Raw genomic sequence first — 22,270 nt, forward strand, 5'->3', positions numbered from 1 at the left:
AACATCTAGCTCCTCAGAGTAGTAGTTCACTGCTTGCTGAGAAAGCTTCAAAACATCACAGAAAACACTAGCTTCTCTCATTTTTGCTACTGACAACTTTGTGATATTGGAGAAATTATTGAATTTCTCTGTGCTTCAGATTCCTGATCTGTAAAATCATTGTTAGTTGGGTAATCTCAAAACCTCCCAGTTCTTAGATTTTCTCACTTCCATGCCTTGGGCCTTGGGGGTTGCAGGCAGGAAACAGTCTGGGGAGACAGCTGGTTCTGTCTTCTAACTCTTCCCTTGGCCATGTTCTCCTACAACAGGAGAAGTGAAATGAGTAGTAAGGATGGTATGTATGTTTATTTAAAATATTCATATGTTACGTAATAGCACATAAAATTTAAAAAATTTTTTCTCTAAGTTTCATTTTAAGGTGAAATTGAATGATAATTCTCTAGAAAATTTTATTTTTTAAACCTAGCTGGGTAAAGAATTTGTTGATTAAAAATTGGATCAAGTTGGCACACTGAATTTTTTTTTTAATTTGCTCTCTTCCCAAATCCCTTAAAATGATAGAAACAAAGACAACGGAAACTTTACTAAGACACATAAAATCTTAAATGAATGGGGATTATACACACACATACACACACGCACACAACACACACACAGTTGTTCCTCAGTATGCGGGTGCGGATTCGTTCCAGGACCCCTGCAGAGACCAAAATCCGCGGATGCTCAAGTCCCTTATGTAAAATGGCATAGTATTTGCATGTATGTAACCTATAGACATCCTCTTATATGCTTTAAATCATCTCTAGATTACTTATAATACCTAATACAATGTAAATGCTGTGTAAATAGTTGTTATACTATATTGTTTAGGGAATAATGATAAGGGAAAAAAGGCTGTACATGTTCAGTACAGATGCAACCATCGTAGGCCTTTCCATGTGCGGTTGGTTGAATCTGTGAATGCAGAACCTGTGGATACGGAGGGCTGACTGCACTATAATTTTTATCTTAATTATATATATAAATAATTCATATCCTAAAATATGAGTATATGTACACTTGTGTGTATGTATATATGTGTGTGTATATATTTATAAATGGGAATTTTACATATTTTTATATGTAATTAAGATGGGAATTATATATATTCTACACATATTTTTTCCATCATATATATAATATTCCCCATCATATATACATAAAATATTCCCATCTTAATTATACACACATTTTATTTCCCATCCTAAAACATAAACATATATAATCATGTTGTAGGATGAGAATATTCAATAGTATAAAGATATCTGTTGTTCTTCCTGTAGACAGTCTGTGAATTCATTTATATGTTCTCATCCAGAGTTTTTTAGGGAGCCTACCAAGCTAACTCTGATATTCATGTGAAAGAGAGAACATGTCTTCATGTTCAGAATAGCTCTGAAGACTTTGAAAGTAGAAGCAATAACTAAGCACAGTGAGGGGAAACTTGCCCGACCAGATATAAAAGCCTCTTAATGTTATAATAACTTAAAAAGTGTGACATTGGCCAAGGAGAAGACAAACAGTCAAATTAGTGAGTCTAGAATCATGGATATGTAGAAATATACTTTATAATAAAGATGACTTTTTTTTTTAATATTTTTTTATTGAGCTAACATTGGTTTATAACATTATATAAGTTTTTCTTTATGAGCTATTTCAGGCCCATAGAAACATGCAGAGAGTAATATAACAAATGTCCATGTACCTACCATCTGAGTTTAAGAAAACTTAATATTTTATCATACTTGCTTCAGTTTTTGTTTTAAGAAATAAAGTATTAAATATTGTGCCCCTTCTGTAGATCATTTTCCTTACTCCCTTAGATGTAACTACATATTATCCTAAAGTAGATGTATATCTTATAAATGTTTATGCTTTTATTATTTGTATATATAAATAATATATAGTGTTGTTTTCTGTGTTTCTACCATATGTTAGTATCATTCTGTAAATTTTCACTCAACTTTTTTTGTGGTTTTGAAACCTGTAGCTCTAGTTTATTCATTATAACTGGTATATGATATTTTATCATATGAATATACCACATTATGGAATTTAGGTTGTCTTCAAATTTGTGTACTGCATTGCTGCAATAAATATCCTTTTGTGTGTAAGTATGTGAGTTTCTCTAGAGTATATACTGAAATTTCTGGGTTGTAATAAGAATGGCATTTCAGATCAGTGTGGGAAGGCAGACATACAATAAGGGTTTTGTTGGGATAATTAACTATTAGTTAGTAAAAAAAATACAGCGAGACCTCTACCTTACCATTTTTTAGACAAAAAGTTTAGGTGATTAAGGAGCTAAATATAAAAAATAAATAAAACTTTAAGAAGTGTAAGAGAATGTCGAAGAACATTTTTTTAATTTAGGGTAGAGAAGGTCTTCAGAAAGATGAAACAAGTTATGAATTCTGGAAGAAAATATTTATAACATAAAGGTGAAAAAAGGATTAATATTCAGAATACAGAGAGAGAGATTTCAATCCAAACATACATGAGCAAAACCTCACGGGATCTCCCCTTGCCCATTCTCAGGCCTCGCCTTCTACCACCTTCCCCCTCACTCTCCTTAGGCTTCCTTGCTTTGCTTTAGGGCTTCTGTAGTTCCTCTCTGTGGAATGTTCTTGTCTGTTCAAGGCTAGCTAGTAGCTCTTCCTTCTCATCTTTCAAGCTTTGGCTCAAAAGTCATCTTAGAATATAATTTGTTACCCAAACTGGGGCAGTTTTGAGAAGGAAATGGAGCATAATTAATAATTACCCTGGGACAATAACTGTAAATTGGGTCTGTTTCAGGAAATCAGGATGTATGGTCATCGTAGCTGAGATTGGCTTTCTATGATCACCCCATCAGAAATGTCTCCCTTCCCCCTCCTCTCCCATCCTGCTTTATTTATAGCACTTTGTCATATTATTTCACGATTATTTTTTTATTGTCTATGTCACCTCACAATAAGATGGCATATCTTGGTCACCATTTTATGCCGATGTTTAGAACAGTGTTGGTACATAGTGGTGTATTGCTCAATAAATATTTGTTGAATATATGACATTTCTGCCTTTGGTCTTAAAATCTTGTGAAAATATGACAGACACATGAAAAATTGAATAGTAGTGGTATACACAAATTATACTTTTATAAGATAAAATATTCTCATTTATATGGACTTTTTTGTGGCATACTCGACATAAAATTTCCCATTAGCTAAACTTTTTTAAAAACAATTTTCTTAGCTCATGTATTGGATATTTAGGACAATTCCGTGAGAAACATTCTCAGGCATTCATCTTTGGGTATCTCTGTATTGAATAACCAAATGAATTCCCAGAAGTGGAATTGCTGTGGTAGAGGATATGACTATTTTCAAGGCTTATGGTGTATATTTCCATTCTTCCTTAGAAAGCAATCTATACCCATTTTACATACACACCAGTAGTGTGTAAAAGAGTGCTGTTTCCTCCAAACCCTCACCAACACTAGGCGTTATTTTTCAGTATTTTGCCAATTTGGGAAGAATGATTTTGTTTTACTTTTCTGTGATTATTGATGAAGTTGACTTATTTCATTAATTTTATTTCTTTTGTTAATCCTATATTCCTGTCATGTCTTACATTTCTGTTCTGATCATTTTCTTCTTCTTGATTTGTAAGAAATGTGTGTGTGAATGTATATATACATATATGTGTATGTGTGTGTATGTATATATATATATGTGTGTGTATATATATATATATATATACATACACACATTTGGTATATCAGAATTTTTCCATTTGTAAGAAATATGTATATTGGGTATATCAAAATTTTGCTATTGTGCTTTTTCTAGTTTGTAGTTTGCCATTTTAAGGTGTTTTTGCTGTACAGAAAAATAAAAAAATATGTTTTATAGGTCAAGGATATCAATCTTGTTTGTGCTTTTGAGATTGTACTTAAGATGTCCTTCTCTGTCCCCAGTTTATATATGTATTTCTGTTAGGCTTTTTTTTTTTTTTTTGAAGATCAGCCCTGAGCTAACATTTGATGCCAATCCTCCTCTTTTTTCTGAGGAAGATTGGCCCTGAGCTAACATCCATGCCCATCTTCCTCTACTTTATATGGGACGCTGCCACAGCATGGCTCGACCAGCAATGCATTGGTGCGCGCCCGGGATCTGAACCGGCAAACCCTGGGCCGCTGCAGCGGAGCGCGCACACTTAACCGCTTGCACCACTGGTCCGGCCCCTCTGTTAGGCTTTTTAAAAGTACTGCAAATGTTGTCTGGTCTTTTAAATGACGTCAGATTGCAAATCACTTTGAGAATGTTAGTGTCCTTAGTTTCCTTGTCTTATCCTAAGAGTTAAGGAACAAATTAAAGAGGAAAAAAAGCAAATGGTAGTTTCTGTAATGTGAACTTTCTGGGGAAAGATTTAGGACAGAAACCAAAGACTTGTTGGATGCGGTAACTCTCTAATACCATATTTCAGCAAAAAGATGTCTTTGCTTAGAAGATAATGTTATTTATCTCTAAGATTAAAGAAAAAGTGCTGCCAATTAAACCATAAAATGCCATTGATTGTAGGATGCATATTGACGTCAGAGTTTTTAAGATATGAACACGTGAGTATTAGAATCCATGAAATATGGTATATGTTAACTTGAACTACAGCAGAGTCATTTTTAAATCTTAGGGTTGCTTTGTATAGTTTTGTTTGTTTGTTTTTAGCTTGGTAATTTTTTAAAAACAACTTTAGTGAGATATAATTCATGTACCGTACAATTCACCCATTTAAAGTGCACAATTTAGAGATATGTGCAAACATCACTACAGTCAATTTTAGAAGATTTTTATCACCTCAAAAAAGAGATGCCAGGGCTGGCCCGATGGCTTAGCGGTTAGGTGCGTGCACTCCGCTGCTGGTGGCCCGGGTTCGGATCCTGGGCGCACACGGAGGCACCGCTTCTCCGGCCATGCTGGGACTGCATCCCACATACAGCAGCTGGAAGGATGTGCAGCTATGGCGTACAGCTATCTACTGGGACTTTGGGGAGGAAAAAAAGGAGGAGGATTGGCAATAGATGATAGCTCAGAGCCGGTCTTCCTCAGCAAAAAGAGGAGGATTAGCATGGATGTTAGCTCAAGACTGATCTCCCTCACAAAAAGAAAAAAGAGAGATGCCAATACAATGGAATATTATTCAGCCTTAAAAGGGAAGATAATCTTGATATATACTACCATGTGGATAAACCTTGAAGGCATGCTAAGTGAAATAAACCAGTCACAAAAGGGCAAATACTGTATGATTCCACTTGTATCAGGTACCTAGAGTAGTGAATTCATAGAAACAGAAGTAGAATGGTGGTTGCCAGGGGCTGGGGGGAGGGAGATGGGGAGTTAGTGTTTAACGAATATAGAGTGTAAGTTGAGAAAGATGAAAAGGTTTTGGAGATGGATGGTGGTGACGGTTGCACAGCAGTGTAAAAGTACATAATGCTACAGAAATATACACCTAAAAATTGCTAAAATGGTAAATTTTATCTTATTTTACCACAATAAAAGCCAAAAGAAACCCCATACACTTTTTAGCCATCACCTGCTGTTACTCCATCCCCACCCCGCCATCCCTAAGCAGCCACTAATCTACTTTTTGTCACTATAGATTTGCCTGTTCTGGACTTTCATATGAAATGAATCATACAAAAGGTGAACTTCTGATTGGCTTCTTTTACCTAACATGTTTTCAGGATTTGTCCAAGTTATAGTATGTATCAGTACTTCATTCTTTTTTATGGTGGGATAATATTCCCTTGTATGGATATACCTGATTTTATGTATCCATTCATCAGTTGATGAATATGACATTTGGGTTGTTTCCAAGGTTTGGATAGTTATTTTGGGACTTGAGATCTTATGATTCTCAGAAAAAAAGTTTATCCGTCTGTATTAAGGACTTAGTGTAAGACTATGTAGGCGATTTAACAGGTGTCTAAGGACAAGGTAAGAAGTACAGTGGCTTCTCGTGGGGACTGACCCTCGAGCCAAGAGTCAGGAGCCAAGGCAGTTCCTGCTATGTCTCAGGGGCCTACAAGGTCTCTTGGCTCCACTTCTCTCTGCATCTCAACTCTAGATTGTGTCTAGACTGGCATTCTCTGCTTCCCCTGTAACTTCTCTGGCACGTGCTTTGGCTCACCTTGACTCCTACTCTGGTCATTTTGCAACTGACTTTGCAACCCTCTCTATAGTTAATGTTCTCAATTCCATATTCCTGGAGAGGGATCTGATTGGTACATCCCTGGTCCAGTAAGGTAGTTCACTTGATACAAACATGGTGTCAAAGCCACGCCTTACCTAGGGGCAGATTCTCTGGGAGTGTGTGTGCATGGACCTGGGTGTGACTGGCCTCTCTAGGACAGTAATGCTAGTCAATCTAAAGATGACTTAATTCTCTAGGCCAGTAGTTGAACTTTTTGATCTCAAGACTCCTTTACACTCTTAAAAATTATTTAGGACTCCAAAGAGCTTTTGCTTATGTGTGTTATATATGTTGATGTTTACCATATTAGACATTAAAATGGGGAAAATTTAAAGATATTTATTCATTTAAAAGTAATATAAGCCCACTAATGTTAATATAAATGACATTTTTATAGTAAGTAACTATTTTCCCAAATAAAACAAAATTTGATGAGAAGAATGGCATTGTTTTATATTTTTTCAAACCTCTTTAATATCTGGCTTAAAAGAAGACAGCTTAATTCTCATATCTGCTTCTCATTCAGTCTTGCAATAGGTTGTTTTGATTGAAGTTTATGAAGAAAAGCTAACCTCACACAGATATGTATTTGGAAAAGGGAGGGGTACTTTAATAGCCTTTTTAGATAATTGTGGATATTCTTTGATACTGCACCCAAACCAGACAAGTGGTAATTTCTTAAAGGTTATTTGCTGTGTAAAATTTGAAACCATATCAATGAACCTTTTATATTCTATCACATTAAATGTTTATTGGTTTGTCTTGTACTTTATTTAATTGTGGTAAAAGGTCTTATACGTTGAATAAATATTTCATTTATGCATAATTTTGTAACATTCTGTTTTGGTCATTTGGAAGATATTGATTCATTGAGTTATGCAGATATTTCAAATGTTGGCACATTTCATTATGTAATATCAAAAATTTACACTTGTTAATATCACCACCAATCTCACCAGAAGAATCTTTAAATCTTGGGAAGCTGTCAAGCTCGTGGTGGCAGATACAAGTTTTTCCAAAATCGTAATTTTCACAAATACTGGCAGTTGTTTTCCTTGAAGTGATAAGGCTCACTTTGTTCTTCTTTGAAGGCTTTCGCATCCTCAGTGCCTTACTAGGCTATCATTTGGGGGCAGAATTATTTAATAAAGGCAATATTTCCTCCGCACAAATGCTTACCTTGTAAATACTCATGAATCCTTTTAACAATGGACTTTTTCACAACCCAAAAATTTACAACCATAGATTGTTTTTGTCATATATAATATTTGTTTCTCAGACATTTATCAAAAGAGAAACATTTACTGAGCAGTTGCTATGTGCCAGGTCCCAGGCTTAGATTTTATATACATGTTTTTACTTTATGTAGCTACTGATATTATTTGTGATATATTCAAAGAGCCCTTTTTAAGTGTAAAGGAAAAGACCCATTAATGTTTTTCAAACCTCAATAATTTCTTAGAAGTAAATCCATGAGAGAAAGCTTTTATTAGTAATTGTGGTTTTATTTATGTAGCTATAGTTATAATTTATTAGAAGTATACCTGGTGCTTTAGTTCTTATCGATTCTTTTTTCCTATTCTGTTTAGGTGGTTTCCTAGAAACATGGTTGTTTGTTGGACTTGATCTCACAGCCTGGTGAGGACTTCTTTACTGATAATGTCAAGTTCAGGTTATCCTCCCAACCAAGGAGCATTCAGCACAGAACAAAGTCGTTATCCTCCTCACTCTGTTCAGTACACCTTTCCCAGCACCCGTCACCAGCAGGTACGGAACAAATGCCATGCAAATTGCTTATGTAGTATTTTGTGTTTTCTTTACTTTTCCTATTTAATACATTTCTTGGTCAGAAACCGAATGTAATTGTTATATATATTTTTTAATGGAAAGAACCATTCCCAAAGCTGGGGAACCAAAGCTTGGGGATTATTTATCTCTGTCTTCTTACTATGGCTTTATGCTAGATTTCAGAGGGTGACCTTATCTCTGCTTTTGATTATAGGAGTTGTTGATAGAAAAGTATCAGTTGCATAGAGTTTCTAGGTTCAGACCTATGTTTATGATCCAAGTTCTAGTTGAGTATTAAACTGGCCAGGTAACTTGACCTCTCTTGAGTGACGGCCAGGATAGGGCCACTACCTTCTTGAAAGAGCTGATGGCAGGAAGATGAAAGAGTTTGTATGATTGATTTACCTTATGAAAAATTAAATATGAGGTGAAATTATCAGCTCAGAAAGGGACAGGGGTGTAAGAGGTTTGAAGGAAAAAAGGAAGGGGGATGAAATGGTCATCTCAGAGAAAAAGAAAGCAAACTGACTGGCAAAATACAGTTGAGTACCACTGGGTACTGCTAAGGACTCCTTTGAAATGTGGTCGTGATTACAGAGTGAAAATGGACATCCTTACCTTGTTCCTGTTTAGGGAAATGTTCAGTCTTTCGCCATTAAATATAATATTAGTTGCATGTTTTTGTAGATGCTTTTTTTCAGTTGAAGTTGCTTTCTATTGCTAGATTGAGAAATTTTTTTCTCATTATTTATTTTGTTATTTTTTATGGTTATTTTTTTAAATTCATTTTTTTATTGCAGTAACATTGGTTTGTAACATTGTGTAAATTTCAGGCATACATCATTATACTTCTATTTCTGCATTGATTACCTCATGTTCACCACCCAAATACTAATTACAATCCATCTCCACATACATATGCCTAATCATCCCTTGTGCTCTCCTCCTTCCCCTCCTCCCCTCTGGTAACCACCAATCCAATCTCTGTCTCTATGTGTTTGTTTGCTGTTGTTATTATCTACTACTTAATGAGTGAGATCATACGGTATTTGACCTTCTCCCTCTGACTTATTTCGCTTAGCAAATACCCTGAGTGTCCATCCATGTTGTCACAAGTGGCTAGATTTCATTGTTTCTTATGGCTGAGTAGTATTCCATTGTGTATATAGACTACATCTTGTTCATCCATTCGTCCCTTAATGGGCACTTAGGTTGCTTTCAAGTCTTGGCTATTGTGAATAATGATGCGATGAACACAGGGGTGCATGTATCTTTACACATTGGTGTGTTTTCATGTTCTTTGGATAAATACCCAGCAGTGGAATAGCTGGATCATATGGTAGTTCTATCCTTAATTTTTTTGAGGAATCTCCATACTGTTTCCCATAGTGGCTGCACCAATTTGCACTCCCACCAGCAGTGTATGAGAGTTCCCTTCTCTCCACATCCTCTCCAACACTTGTTATTTCCTGTCTTGTTGATTATAACCATTCTGACTGGCGTGAGGTGATATCTCATTGTAGTTTTGATTTGCATTTCCCTGATAGTTAATGATGTTGAACATCTTTTCATGTGCCTGTTGGCCATCTGTATATCTTCTTTGGAGAAATGTCTGTTCAGGTCTTTTGCTCATCTTTTAGTTGGGTTGTTAGTTTTTTTTTTGTTGAGATGTATGAGTTCTTTATATATTTTGGAGATTAACTCCCTTATCAGATGTATGGTTTGCAAATATCTTCTCCCAATTGTTAGGTTGTCTTTTCGTTTTGTTGATGGTTTCCTTTGCTGTGCAGAAGCTTTTCGGTTTGATGTAGTCCCATTTGTTCATTTTTTCTATTGTTTCTCTTGCCTGGTCCGACATGGTGCTTGAAAATGTGTTGCTGACACCAGTGTCCAAGAGCGGATGTCCTATGTTTTCTTCTAGAAATTTCATGGTTTCAGGTCTTACGTTCAGGTCTTTAATCCATTTTGAGTTAATTTTTGTTTATGGTGTAAGATAATGGTCTTTCATTTTTTTGCATGTGGCTGTCCAGTTTTCCCAACACCATTTGTTGAGGAGATGTTCCTTTTTCCATTGTATGTTCTTGGCTCCTTTGATGAAGATTAGCTGTCCATAGATGTGTGGGTTTATTTCTGGTCTCTCGATTCTGTTCCATTGATCTGTGTGTCTGTTTTTGTGCCAGTACCATGCTGTTTTGGTTGCTATAGCTTTGTAGTATATTTTGAAATCAGGGAGTGTGATACCTCCAACTTTGTTCTTTTTTCTCAGGATTCCTTTGGCTATTCAGGGTCTTTTGTTGTTCCATATAAATTTTAGGATTCTTTGTTCTATTTCTGTGAAAAATGTTGTTGGAACTTTGATAGGGATTGCATTGAATCTATAGATTGCTTTAGGAAGCATGGATATCTTAACTATGTTAATTCTTCCAATCCAAGAGTGTGGTGTATCTTTCCATTTCTTTGTGTCTTCTTCAATTTCTTTCAGCAGTGTTTTATAGTTTTCAGTGTACAGATCTTTCACCTCTTTGGTTAAGTTTATTCCTAGGTATTTTATTTTCATGCTTGGGTGTTGAATTTTGGTTGCGTGTCTTCCCTCCCCCAGTGCTGTTCATCTGATTACTAATTTCCTAGATTATTTTTGCTTCTTTGTTTTTTTAATCAACTTTGAGGTTTAGTTTATATATAATAAAATTTTATTAGATGTGTACATTTTGACAGATTCATACACCTGTAAAACTCCACCAAAATGAAGATATAAAACATTTCTATCACCCCAGAAAGTTCCTTTGTACTCCATCCAGGTCACTTCTTCTCCCCTACTTCCACAAAGTTTAGCTCCCAGGAAACCACTCATCTGCTTTCTGTGATAATAGATTATATTTATCTTGAGTTTCATATGAACTCTTTTTATCTGTGGCTTCTTTTGCTTCCCATAATATTTTTGAGATTTATCTACGTTCTAGTACATCTCAGTAGTTAATTTCTTTTTATTGCTGGGTACCCACAATTTGTTTATCTAGTCACCTATTCCAGTTTTTGGTTTTTACAAATAAAATTATTTAGAAAACATGTATCTGTGTGTTTGTTGTATCTAGATTATATAAAGAAGTATGCCTTATTTTCTTAACAGTATCCTTTGGAGAGCATGTGTTTTTAATTTTTATCAAGTCTAATTTATTAATTTTTGTCTTTTACATTTCTTGCTTTTTGTGTCATATTTAAGAAGCTTTTGCCAAACTCAAGGTCATTAAGATTTTCTCCTATATTTTTTCCTATAAGTTTTATAATTTTAGGTTTTACATTTAAGTCTATGACCTATTTTGAATTAAATTTTGTTTATGGTGTGAGGTAAGGGTTGAAGTCATTGTTTTGCATATGGGTAGTCAATTGTTCCAGAAACCATTTGTTAAAAAGATTATTTTTTCGCCACTGAATTGTTTTGGTACTTTCACTGAAAATCAATTGACCATATATGTGTGAGTGTATTTCTGTTCTCTCTATACTGTTCCATTGAAATATTTTGTCTGTCTTTACCTCACATCTATGTGATTTTCTGTGTAAACATTTAATCTTTTAATAAAGCACTTCACAGTGTCTTGATTATTATTGCTTTAAAATAAGTTGAAATTAAGTAGTGCGATTCCTTCCTGAATTGTTGTTTTGTATACTCTAGATCCCTAGTATTTCTATGTACATTTTAGAGTCAGCTTGTCAGTTTCTACAAAATAGTTTGCTGGGATTTTGATTGGTATCGTATTGAATTTAGAGATTAATTTGGGAGAGAATTGACATCTTAACTTTGAATCTTCACATCCATGAACGTGATCTATCTCTCCATTTATTTAGGTCTTCATTAATTTTTCTTGGTAATGTTTTGTACTTTTCGGCATACGGGTCGTGTACATCTTTTGTCATATTTATTCCTAAATATTTCATGTTTTTGACGCTACTGAAGTGGTATGGCTTTTTGAATTTCAGTTTTCAGTTGTTCATTGCTGCTGTGTATATTGATCTTATATCCTACACCCTTGCTTACTACTTCTAGTTGCTTTTTTATAGGTTCCACAGGATTTTTTATGTAGATGATCCTGTAATCTGAGAATAAGAAAGTTTTGCTTCTACCTTTCCGAACTGGATGGCTCTTCTCTTTCTTCCTTATTGCACTGACTAGAATCTCTAGGACAGTATTGAATAGAAGGGGTGAGAGTGGACATCCTTGCCTTGTTTCTGATCATAAGAGGAAAGCATTTAGTCTTTCACCATTAAGAATGTTGTTAGCTTGGGAAATGTTCCCTCCTCCTGTATTGTCTTAAAGTGTTTGTGTAGAATTGGTATTTTTTCTTCCTTAGGTGTTCGATAGAATTTATCAGTAGAGCCATCTGGGCCTAGAATTTTCTTTGTGAAGAATTTAAATTATGAACTCAATTTCTTTAATAGTATAATTCAGATTCTTTATTTTTTCTTGAGTCAGTTTGGGTAAATTTTGTTATTCAAGATATTAAATGTATTGACATAAGTTGTCATATATTATCATTTCAATGTCTTTGAGATCTGTTGTGATGTCATGTCTCATGTTGATAATAAGTGGGGGTGTTTTTTCCCTTTTTTTCTTTATTCATCTACCTAGAGGTTTATCAATTTAATAGATTCTTTTTTTTGAAGAACTAGCTTTGGTTTCATCCATTTTCACTATTCTTTTTTTCTATTTCACTTATTTCTGCCCCATATTATTTTCTTCCTTCTTTTATTGCCCACATATACAGTCATCCATTGGTATTCGTGGAGGATTGCTTCGAGGACCCCTGCAGATACCAAAATCCTCGGATGGTCAAGTCCCTTATGTAAAATGGTGTATTTCTGTATAACCTATGCACATCCTCCTGTATATTTTAAATCATCTCTAGATTACTTGTAATATCTAATACAATGTAAATGCAGTGTAAAAAGTTGTTATACTGTATTGTTTAGGGAATAATGACAAGAAAGAAAAGTCTGTACATGTTCAGTACAGACACAACCATTGTAGGTCTTTCGATCTGCAGTTGGTTGAATCCACAGGTGTGGAACCGTGGATATGGAGGGCTGACTGTACAGGCATACCTTGTTTTATTGTCCTTCACTTTATTGAGCTTCACAGATACTGCATTTTTTACAAGACTTTCCCCAAGCCAAAAGATTATGACTTGCTGAAGGGTCAGATGATAGTTAGCATTTTTTAGCAATAAAGTATTTTTTTTTTTTTTTTGTGAGGAAGATCAGCCCTGAGCTAACATCCATGCCAATCCTCCTCTTTTTTGCTGAGGAAGACTGTCCCTGAGCTAACATCCGTGCCCATCTTCCTCCACTTTATGTGGGACGCCACCATAGCATGGCCTGACAAGCGGTACATCGGTGCACGCCCGGGATCCGAACCCGGGCCGCCAGCAGCAGAGCGCGTGCACTTAACTGCTATGCTACGGAGCTGGCCCTAGCAATAAAGTATTTTTTAATTAAGGTAACTATGTTGTTTTTTTTTTTTTAGACATAATGCTATTGCACACTTAATAGACTATAATATATTGTAAACATAACTTTTATATGCATTGGGAAACCAAAAAGTTCATGTGACTCGCTGTATTACGACATTTGCTTTATTGCATTGGTCTGGAACCAACCTGCAATATCTCCGAGGTTTGTCTATATACCACTTCTGACACCTTTCACTCCTTTGTATCTGTTCAAGTTTCCTTTTGACACCATTTTCTTTTTTCCTGAAGAACGTCGTTTCTCTTAGTGCAGAACTTTTGCTAGTGAACTCTCTCAGCTTTTATTTACCTGAAAAAGTTTGTTTCAACTTTAATTTTGATGAATATTTTCACTGGATACAGAATTCTAGGTTGACGATTATTTTCTTTCAGCACTTTAAAAGATGTCATTTGTTGTATTCTGACTTGTATGGTTTCTGACTAGAAGTGTTTGGTCCTTCTTATCTTTGTTTATTTATATGTAAGTATCTTTTTTCCCCCTCTGGTTACTTTCTAAGATTCTTCTCTTTATCATTGGTTTTAAGTGATTTGATTATCATGTGCCTTTGTTGTGCTTTTTGAATGTAATGTTATTGTTTTTGGCATTTACTGAGCTTTCTGCTTTTATGGATTTTTAATTTTTGTAAAATTGGGGCAGTTTTCAGCCATTATTTTTTCCAATATATTTTTCTGTCTCCTTTATGCCTGGTTTCCTTCTGAGACACCAGTCACTAATATTTCGTATTATCCTATAGATCACTGGACCTCTGTTCATTTTATTCTATTTTTTATCCATTTGTTTCATTTTGCTATGACTTCATGTTCAGTGATCTTTTCTTCTGCAGTTTCCAACCTATTGTTAATTTCATCCAGTGAAATTGTCATTGCAGACTTTGGATTTTTCACTTTTGATTTGAATATGAACATTAGGAATTTTACACTTCTTAGTGCTGGCTGTTGTTGTATTCCTTTAAAGAGATTTGGATGCCTTCTGGTAGACAGTTAAGTTACTTTTGAGGTTTATTTTTAAATTCTTTTAGGGCAAATCTAGAGTAGTCTTTATTCTAGGTCTAATTTATCCTCCACTTCTACACTTGTCTCTTCTAGGGTATCCACTGAATGTCTCTTGTATTCAGTGAGGTTTCTTCCCTCTGGCTGGAGGAAATGTGAATGAGTTCTGGCCCTGTGTGAGCTCTGGGAATTGTTTGTTTTATAGTTCCTCCTAATTGTTCTTTCATCAGAAGTTGTTCTTAGCCCAACCTTTAAAGACTGGGCTATGCTTTCTGTATGCATTTACAGATTAGATTCAGCCAATGACTTAAGAGCACCCAAATTCAGATTTCAGGAAATCTTTGTCTATGTAACTCCCTCCTCTCTGGAAGTCTCTGGAAATTCTGTCCTTCTGGCTTTCTCAAACCAGTTTGGTTGCTTCAGTGAACGAGTTTGTGGGGCACTGTTTGGCTTCCCTTCCCAGGGATTGCAGTTTGGAAATCGCCTCCAGGCAGAAAGCCTGGAGTAGGGTATGGTAGGACTCACCTTATTTGTGTCATTATTTTCTGAGATCAAGTCCTGTTTAGCCTCTTGTCCAGTGTCAGAAAATAGTTCCTACATTTTGTCCAATTTTTCAGCTGTTTACTATGGGAATGTAATTCTGGACAGTGTTACCTGCTCATAGCTGTAAGCTGAAGTGCACTGTTGTTTCTTTTATTTCATTCCTCACTCTTAATTTGTCTTGCTGGGTACATACGTCCTTTAGATATTCTTTCAGAGAGAGTTGGTGGTTGGTAAATTTTCTGAGTTGAATTCTGAAAAGTTTGAAGTCCTAAAACTTGAATGATGATTTGGTTATTGAATTTATAGGTTCAAAGTGTTTTCCTCTGAACTTGGAATATGTTATTTGTCTGTTTCCTTCTATTCAGTGTGGCTGATGAGAAGTCTGCTTTTATTATGATCATTGCTACTTTGTAGGAAACCTATCTTTTATGTCTTATGACTTTTAGTAAAGTGTTTTCTTTATCTTTGGTTTTCTAAAATTTTCATGTACCAATGTGGATTAATTTTTAAAATATGCCCAACTTTTCTCCTAGGCCCTTTTTAATCTGAGGATTGTGTCTTTTCTAACTTCTGAGAAATGCTGTTCTGTTGTTTTTTTAGAATATTGTTTCTCACCTGTGGATACTGGAACTTTGTACTCTAGCTACCATTTTTAACTTTTCTTATATAGTTGCTATGTCTTTGTGCTTTACTCTGTTCTGAGAGAATTCCTCAGTTCTGTGTTAGCCTTCATTTGCCCTTCGCCTGTGTCTGTTCTACTGTTGTTTAATTTTGATGATCAACTTTTTAGTTTCTTTAATTGCTATTTGATTCTTTTTGAGGATATTGTTAATACTCCTGTGTCCTTTTTTACTTAATCTTTTTTCTGTTTCTTTGGATGTAAGTTCTTTATCTTTTGAGTTTCGGTGACCTTTCTAAAATTTTTAAATGGTTTTGACTTTTCTTCAGTGTTCTGTTTTCCTTGGTTATATTTTCAACTTTGTAGCTGATGTTTTTTCTTAGATTATGTATGAATTATGTTTTACTGTTATTTGCTTATAGTGAAGGGCTCTGGATCTCTTATCTACCCTGTGTTTCAGTCTGGACAGTTCAGTTTTCTCTGTTGATGATTTAAAAAATTTTTTTTGTTTACTTATAATTCATATAACATAAATTTTACCATTTTAAAGTGTATAATGTAGTGGTTTTTAGTATATTCACTCTGTTGGGCAACCATTACCATTATCTAATTCTGGAACTTTTCCATCACCCAAAATGAAACCCTATACCTAATAGCAGTTAATCCCAATTCATCTCTTCCCTCCATCCCCTGGCAACCACCAATCTACTTTCTGTCTCTGTTGATTTGCCTCTTATAGACACTACATATAGATGGAATCATATAATATGTAGCCTTTTATGTCTGTTTTTTTAACTTAGTATTATGTTTTCTAAGTTTCTCTGTGTTGTAGCATGGGTTAGTACTTCATTCCTTTTTAAGGCTGAATAATATTCCGTTATATAGATATACCACATTTTGTTTATCCATTCATGAGTCAATAAACATTTGGATTCTTTCTGCTTTTTGGCTATTGTGAATAATCCAGCTTTGAAAATTTGTGTACAAATTTGTGTGTGTGGACATATGTTTTCATTCCTTTGTATATATATATATACACCTAGGAGTGGAATTTCTGGGTTATTTGGTAATTCTGTGTTTGTTTCTTTATGATCATTAGTATTAGTAGATTTCTTTTGTAAAGAAGCTTTTGCCTTTTCAACAAAAAGTTGACAAAAGAAAAGTAGGAAAAGAAACATAAAAATGCCCACCTAGAGTGATGGAAAACTATTACTCTTAACTAGCAGGTTGATTCTCTGGACTTGTTTTTTCGTTTGTAAATATACATGGATTTAACTAGATGGCTTCTGTGACCCTTCCAGTTTACCCATTTTGAATTTAAGATTGGAATGCTTTTTAGGATTTTATATTGAACATATGAGTTTGAGATCTTATTACATGAAAAATATAGATTGGGAGTTATTGTAATATGTTATTAGAAGAATGAATCAAAATGAGTTGAACATGAAATTTATTTTGAATTCTTTTGAATGACACACAGTTAAAATGTTGATTGTTTTAGGTTTTAGAATTAGATCAGTGAAGGATTGGAATCATCATTGTGTTTCTTTCCATACTTAGTGGTTCATAACTGCCTTTGTGCATTTACACTTGGTTAGATTTCCTGATGCTTTTCACTTTTTGGTTAATAATTAATTTATGATTATTTTAATACTAGGACTTTGCAGTCCCTGATTATCGTTCTTCTCATCTTGAAGTCAGTCAAGCGTCACAGCTTTTGCAGCAACAGCAGCAACAGCTTCGCAGACGACCTTCCTTGCTTTCAGAATTTCACCCAGGTTCTGAAAGGTAATGGGGTTTCTTTTATGTTTCCATCTAGGACTGGACTGGTGAAGTGTGTGTATATGCTTCTTTTTAATCCATTCATCAACTGATGGATATTTGAGTTGTTTTCACTTTTACTATTATGAATAATGCTGCTATGAACATTCATGGACAAATTTTTGTGGTGACCATATATTTTTCTTTCTCTTGGTAATGTACCTAGGAATAGAATTGCTGAATCATACAGTAGTTCACTATTTGTTTACCATTTGAGAAACTACCAAACTGTTTCCAAAGTGGCCACACCGTTCTACTGGTGTTAGTTTTTAAAAGGCAAATACATTAATTTAAAATGTAAATTTCATGCTTAGCTCCACCAGGACTCCCAATATAAAATTGCATTTGTTTTCATAAAGATTTTCATAGTTCATTTAAATTTTTTTGAAATTTTAATTGTTAAATATATATTTACTATTTATGCATGAGTAATTTTGTTCTTCTAAAAAGGATTGGCAAACTGAAATGGGAAATAGTCTGATTTCTGGATGGAAAGAGAGCTTTCCATACTCAGTGTTTTTCTTAATTGTCCTGTGTCCTGGCTGCCTTACGTTCTCCTCCAGCACTGGGTATGCTTCACCTTCTGGCTTTGGTAAATCTCACAGGCAGAGTCGCTGGAGGTAAAATGTAATACTTGGAAGTTAGCTTTTGTAGGTTGTGTCCTGAACTAGGGTGCCCAGTTGAGGGGACAATGAGGGCCGAAATTCAGCTTGGGCGTTTTGCCAGGCCCTGTGTACCAGAAGGTTGCATTTGCTTATAGAAATTTCACACACAATCTCCATGCAGGCCAGCAGTGGCCCTGGTTCTAAGTGCTGTGTTGAGGGGCTTCCCTTTAACCTAATGCCAGATGCTTGTTTTTGGTAGATTACCTCTGGCTGCTTTGTGGAGGACGAATTTGAGCTGGATAGAGGAGAAGCAGAGAGAAGACGGAAGAGACCTGTAAGAGAAAGAGAGAATATGGGCGTGAGATAGGGCGATATGATTGAGATGGAGGGGAGACAGTCTTGAGTAAGTTAGGAGATAAGGCTACCAAGACCTGGCAGTTGGCAAAGGTGAGGGAGGAGATTTGGATGAATCCTAGGTTTCTAGCTTGTTGGATGGCCTCTGGTTTCATCAACTGTGATAGAGATTAAGGATAGAGCATCAAGGGTAAGAACACTTGAGTTTGGTATGAATTAAGTTTGGGAGACCCGTGAAACGTCCAGGTGGAGGTCTCCAGCATGCTGGGGGAGGGTCTGGATTTAAGATACAGATTAGCATACGTGATCTAGGAAGTGTGGAAGTTGAAAAGAGCAATAGTTTAAAGATGAATCTGGAGGATCCCCAACATCTGAAGATAACTTTGAGAGACAGAAGCCTCCAAAGGAGAGAGAGTGAAAGGAAAATGATTAAAATGGTAGTCTTCGAACTTGTTACTCATATTCCTAAAAAGAATTTTGAAAAGCTGTATTCTACCTTGTACATTTTTAAGTTGACATCTAAAATTTTTCATAAGTTTAAAAGATGAATATAATTTGTCATGTTGAAAATATCGAGATTTTAAAATAAACCTGCTGTAATATACTTTTAAAACTATCTGATGGAATCTAAATACCATACTAGTTTGATACCATCATCCACTTAAAATGATACTGTATATGAGCAAACTTGTCTTTAATAGAGCTTCTTTTTTTATTCCTTTTCTTCCTGGAACTCATACAGTCATTCTTCTTTTTTCACAAAATTTATCCTAATGTGATAAATGTGATTTTTATTATTTAAAGTCTTTTATTGATCAACCTATCATACTTATATCCAACACCAAAAATATATAAAAGTATCTATTACTTTAATAGAGCACTAAGGTGCTCTATTAAAAAAAAACTTCTGGATTGAAATATTTTTATAATGATTATTATAAGATTGATCAAAACAACCATCACTTAAGAAAATGAGAAACAAATTTATTAAATATGAGTAAAATTTCATGGAAGTGCATCCATGCATTAATGAGATAGATGGGGCTGTTTTTTGTTTATTTTTGCTGAAGGAAGATTGGCCCTGAGCTAACATCTGTGCCAGTCTCCCTCTATTTCGTGTATGGGTTGCTGCCACAGCATGGCTTTATGAGTGGTGTAGGTCTGTGCCTGGGATCTGAACCCACGAACCCGGGCCTCTGAAGTGGTGCATGCCAAACTTAACCACTATGCCACCAGGCCGGCCCATAGATGGGGCTGTTTTAAAAATATTACTCATTGATAGAATGAAGGCAGCATGTACTCTATTCTTATTTTTTATTCTGATGAAAGTACTAAGAAACTTTGTTCACAAAAATAATTTCTTATGAAGCATATGCCCCAACTCACATGCTTATCTAAGATAAAAATATCAGTTAACAGCTTAAGTTCTTCAGTTTTGTTGAAGACAAATATTTGGGAACTGTTAGTTTGCAAAAGGATTTGTTTCTTTGCTGCTCTGGAGGTGTTTACACTTTGAGGGACAGTGCTCCAGTGTAAGATCCAGGGAGGGTGAGACTTAAGCTGTTCTTTTTTAAAATGAGAGAAGGGCAATTGTGAAAGAGAAGTAGGGAAAGGAGAACCAAAGATTTATTATCTGGTAGGTCAGTTTAAGTAAAGAGTGTATGTGGAACTTCAGGATCTCTGGAAGTTGATTGTTTTAAGATTGTCTGTGCTGGTATCCCCTGTGGACAATCATTGTATATGCCAGCAAAAGACTGTTAGACTATGACAACAGGGAAGACAGTGTCCTGGAAACCAAGAGATGGTAGAGTTTCAAGAAGGAAGGAGTAAGTGAAGTATAAATTGAGCAGAGAGGTCAGCGCATGTCTAAAAATATTCTTTCTAATATTTTTGAAAACTGAAAAATAAAGTTTTCAGTATCAGGTCATTGCTGACTTGAGCAAGTGGTGAGCTATTGGAATAAAATGAAATGATGGAGAATTAAGTCAGAGTCCAGTGAGTTGAGCCAATGGGAAAAGAGTGGTGAAAAAGAATATAAATCTCCCTTTCAAGTGCTAATGTAGTAGTAATTTCCTAATAAAAAATTTTATGTCAGAATTTGAGATCTCTTTATTTCCTAGGCTAGTCTTTATTAATAATGATTCTACGAATTGAGTTGTGTGAATTTTTTTATTGTGGTAAAATATACATAACATAAAATTTACCATTTTTAAGTGTTCCAATTCAGTGGCGTTAAGTACATTTACAATTTTGTGCAACCATCACCACTATTTCTAAAACTTAATCATTACCCCAAAGAGAAGCTCTATACCTTTTAAGCAATAATTCCCCATTCTCTTTTCCTCCCAGTCTCTAGTAACCTCTAATCTACTTTGTCTCTATAAATTTGCCTATTCTAGATATTTCATATAAATGGAGTCATACAATAATTGTCCTTTTGCGTCTGGCTTATTTCATTTAGCATAATGTTTTCAAGCTTCATTCATATTGTAGCATGTGTCAGAACTTCATTCCTTTTTGTGGCTGAATAATAGTCCACTAGACATATATACCACATTTTGTTTATCCCTTCATCTTGTCAATAGATATGGGTTGTTTCCATCTTTTGGCTATTGTGAATAATGCTACTTTGAACATTGGTGTAGAACTATCTGTTTGAGTTTCTGTTTTCAGTTCTTTCAGGTACATACCTAAGTGGAATTACTGGGTCATATGGTAATTCTATGTTTAATTTTTTGAGGAACTGCCAAACTGTTTTCCACAGTGGCTGTACAATTTTACATTCCCACCAACAGTGCATGAGATTCCAATTTTTCCACATCTTTGTAAACACTTATTTTCCTTTTTTTTAGAGAAAACAATTTAAGTCACCCTACTGGGTGTGAAAAGGTATCTCATTGTGGTTTTGATTTGCATTCCCATAATGCTGAATGATGTAGAGTGTCTTTTCGTGTCCTTGTTGGCCATTTGTATATCTTGGGAGAAATGTCTATTCAAATTCTTTGCCGAATTTTTTTGGGGAGGGGTAGGTTGTTTGTCCTTTTATTGTTGAGTTGTAGGAGTTCTTTATGTATTCTGGATATTAAACCCTTATCAAATACATGATTTGCACATATTTTCTCCCATTCCGTAGGTTGTGAAAAGACAACGTGATAGTGTCCTTTGGTGTACAAAAGTTTTTAATTTTGATGAAGTCCAGTTTATCTATTTGTTCTCTTGTTGCCTGTGCTTTTGGTGTAATATCCAAGAAATCATCACCAAATCCAATGTCAGGAAGATGTCTCCCTGTTTTTTTCTGTTTTTTTTTTTTTTTTTGCAGGAGTTTTAAATTTGGGGTCTTACGTTTAAGTCTTTAATCTATTTTGAGTTAATTTTGCATATGGTGTAAGATAAGAGTCCAGCTTCATTCTTTTGCATGTGGATGTCTAGTTTCCCCAGCACCATTTATTGAAGAGATTGTTTTTTCCCCATTGAATGGTCTTGGCACTCTTGTTGAAAGTTAACTGACCATAGATGTGAGAGTTTATTTCTGGGCTCTCAGTTCTATTCCATTGGTCTCTATGTCTGCTTATGGCAGTACCACACTCTTAATTAATGTAACTTTGTAGTAAGTTTTGAAATTATGATGTATGAGTTCTCCAACTTTGAATTTTTTTTCCAAGATTGTTTTGGCTATTTGGGGTCCCTTGAGATTCCATTTGAATTTCATGATGGGTTTTTCTATTTCTCCAAAAACCACCATTGGCATTTTGATA

At 35.0% G+C, this 22,270-nt stretch overlaps 1 protein-coding gene across 13 annotated transcripts in view; it reads left to right on the plus strand.

Moving 5' to 3' along the window:
• Positions 1 to 22,270, plus strand: part of NCOR1 (nuclear receptor corepressor 1) — a 156,360-nt gene that overhangs the window by 13,576 nt on the left and 120,514 nt on the right. For all 13 annotated transcript variants that reach the window (XM_058559592.1, XM_058559591.1, XM_058559602.1 and 10 more), the window contains exons 2-3: positions 7,863 to 8,040; positions 17,393 to 17,523. In XM_058559592.1, the coding sequence (XP_058415575.1) occupies positions 7,933 to 8,040; positions 17,393 to 17,523 (239 nt within the window). In that variant the 5' untranslated portion in view covers positions 7,863 to 7,932. The remainder of the gene's footprint in view (positions 1 to 7,862; positions 8,041 to 17,392; positions 17,524 to 22,270) is intronic.

The sequence above is a fragment of the Diceros bicornis genome, chromosome 18 (assembly GCF_020826845.1).
Source record: "Diceros bicornis minor isolate mBicDic1 chromosome 18, mDicBic1.mat.cur, whole genome shotgun sequence".
NCBI lineage: Eukaryota > Metazoa > Chordata > Mammalia > Perissodactyla > Rhinocerotidae > Diceros > Diceros bicornis.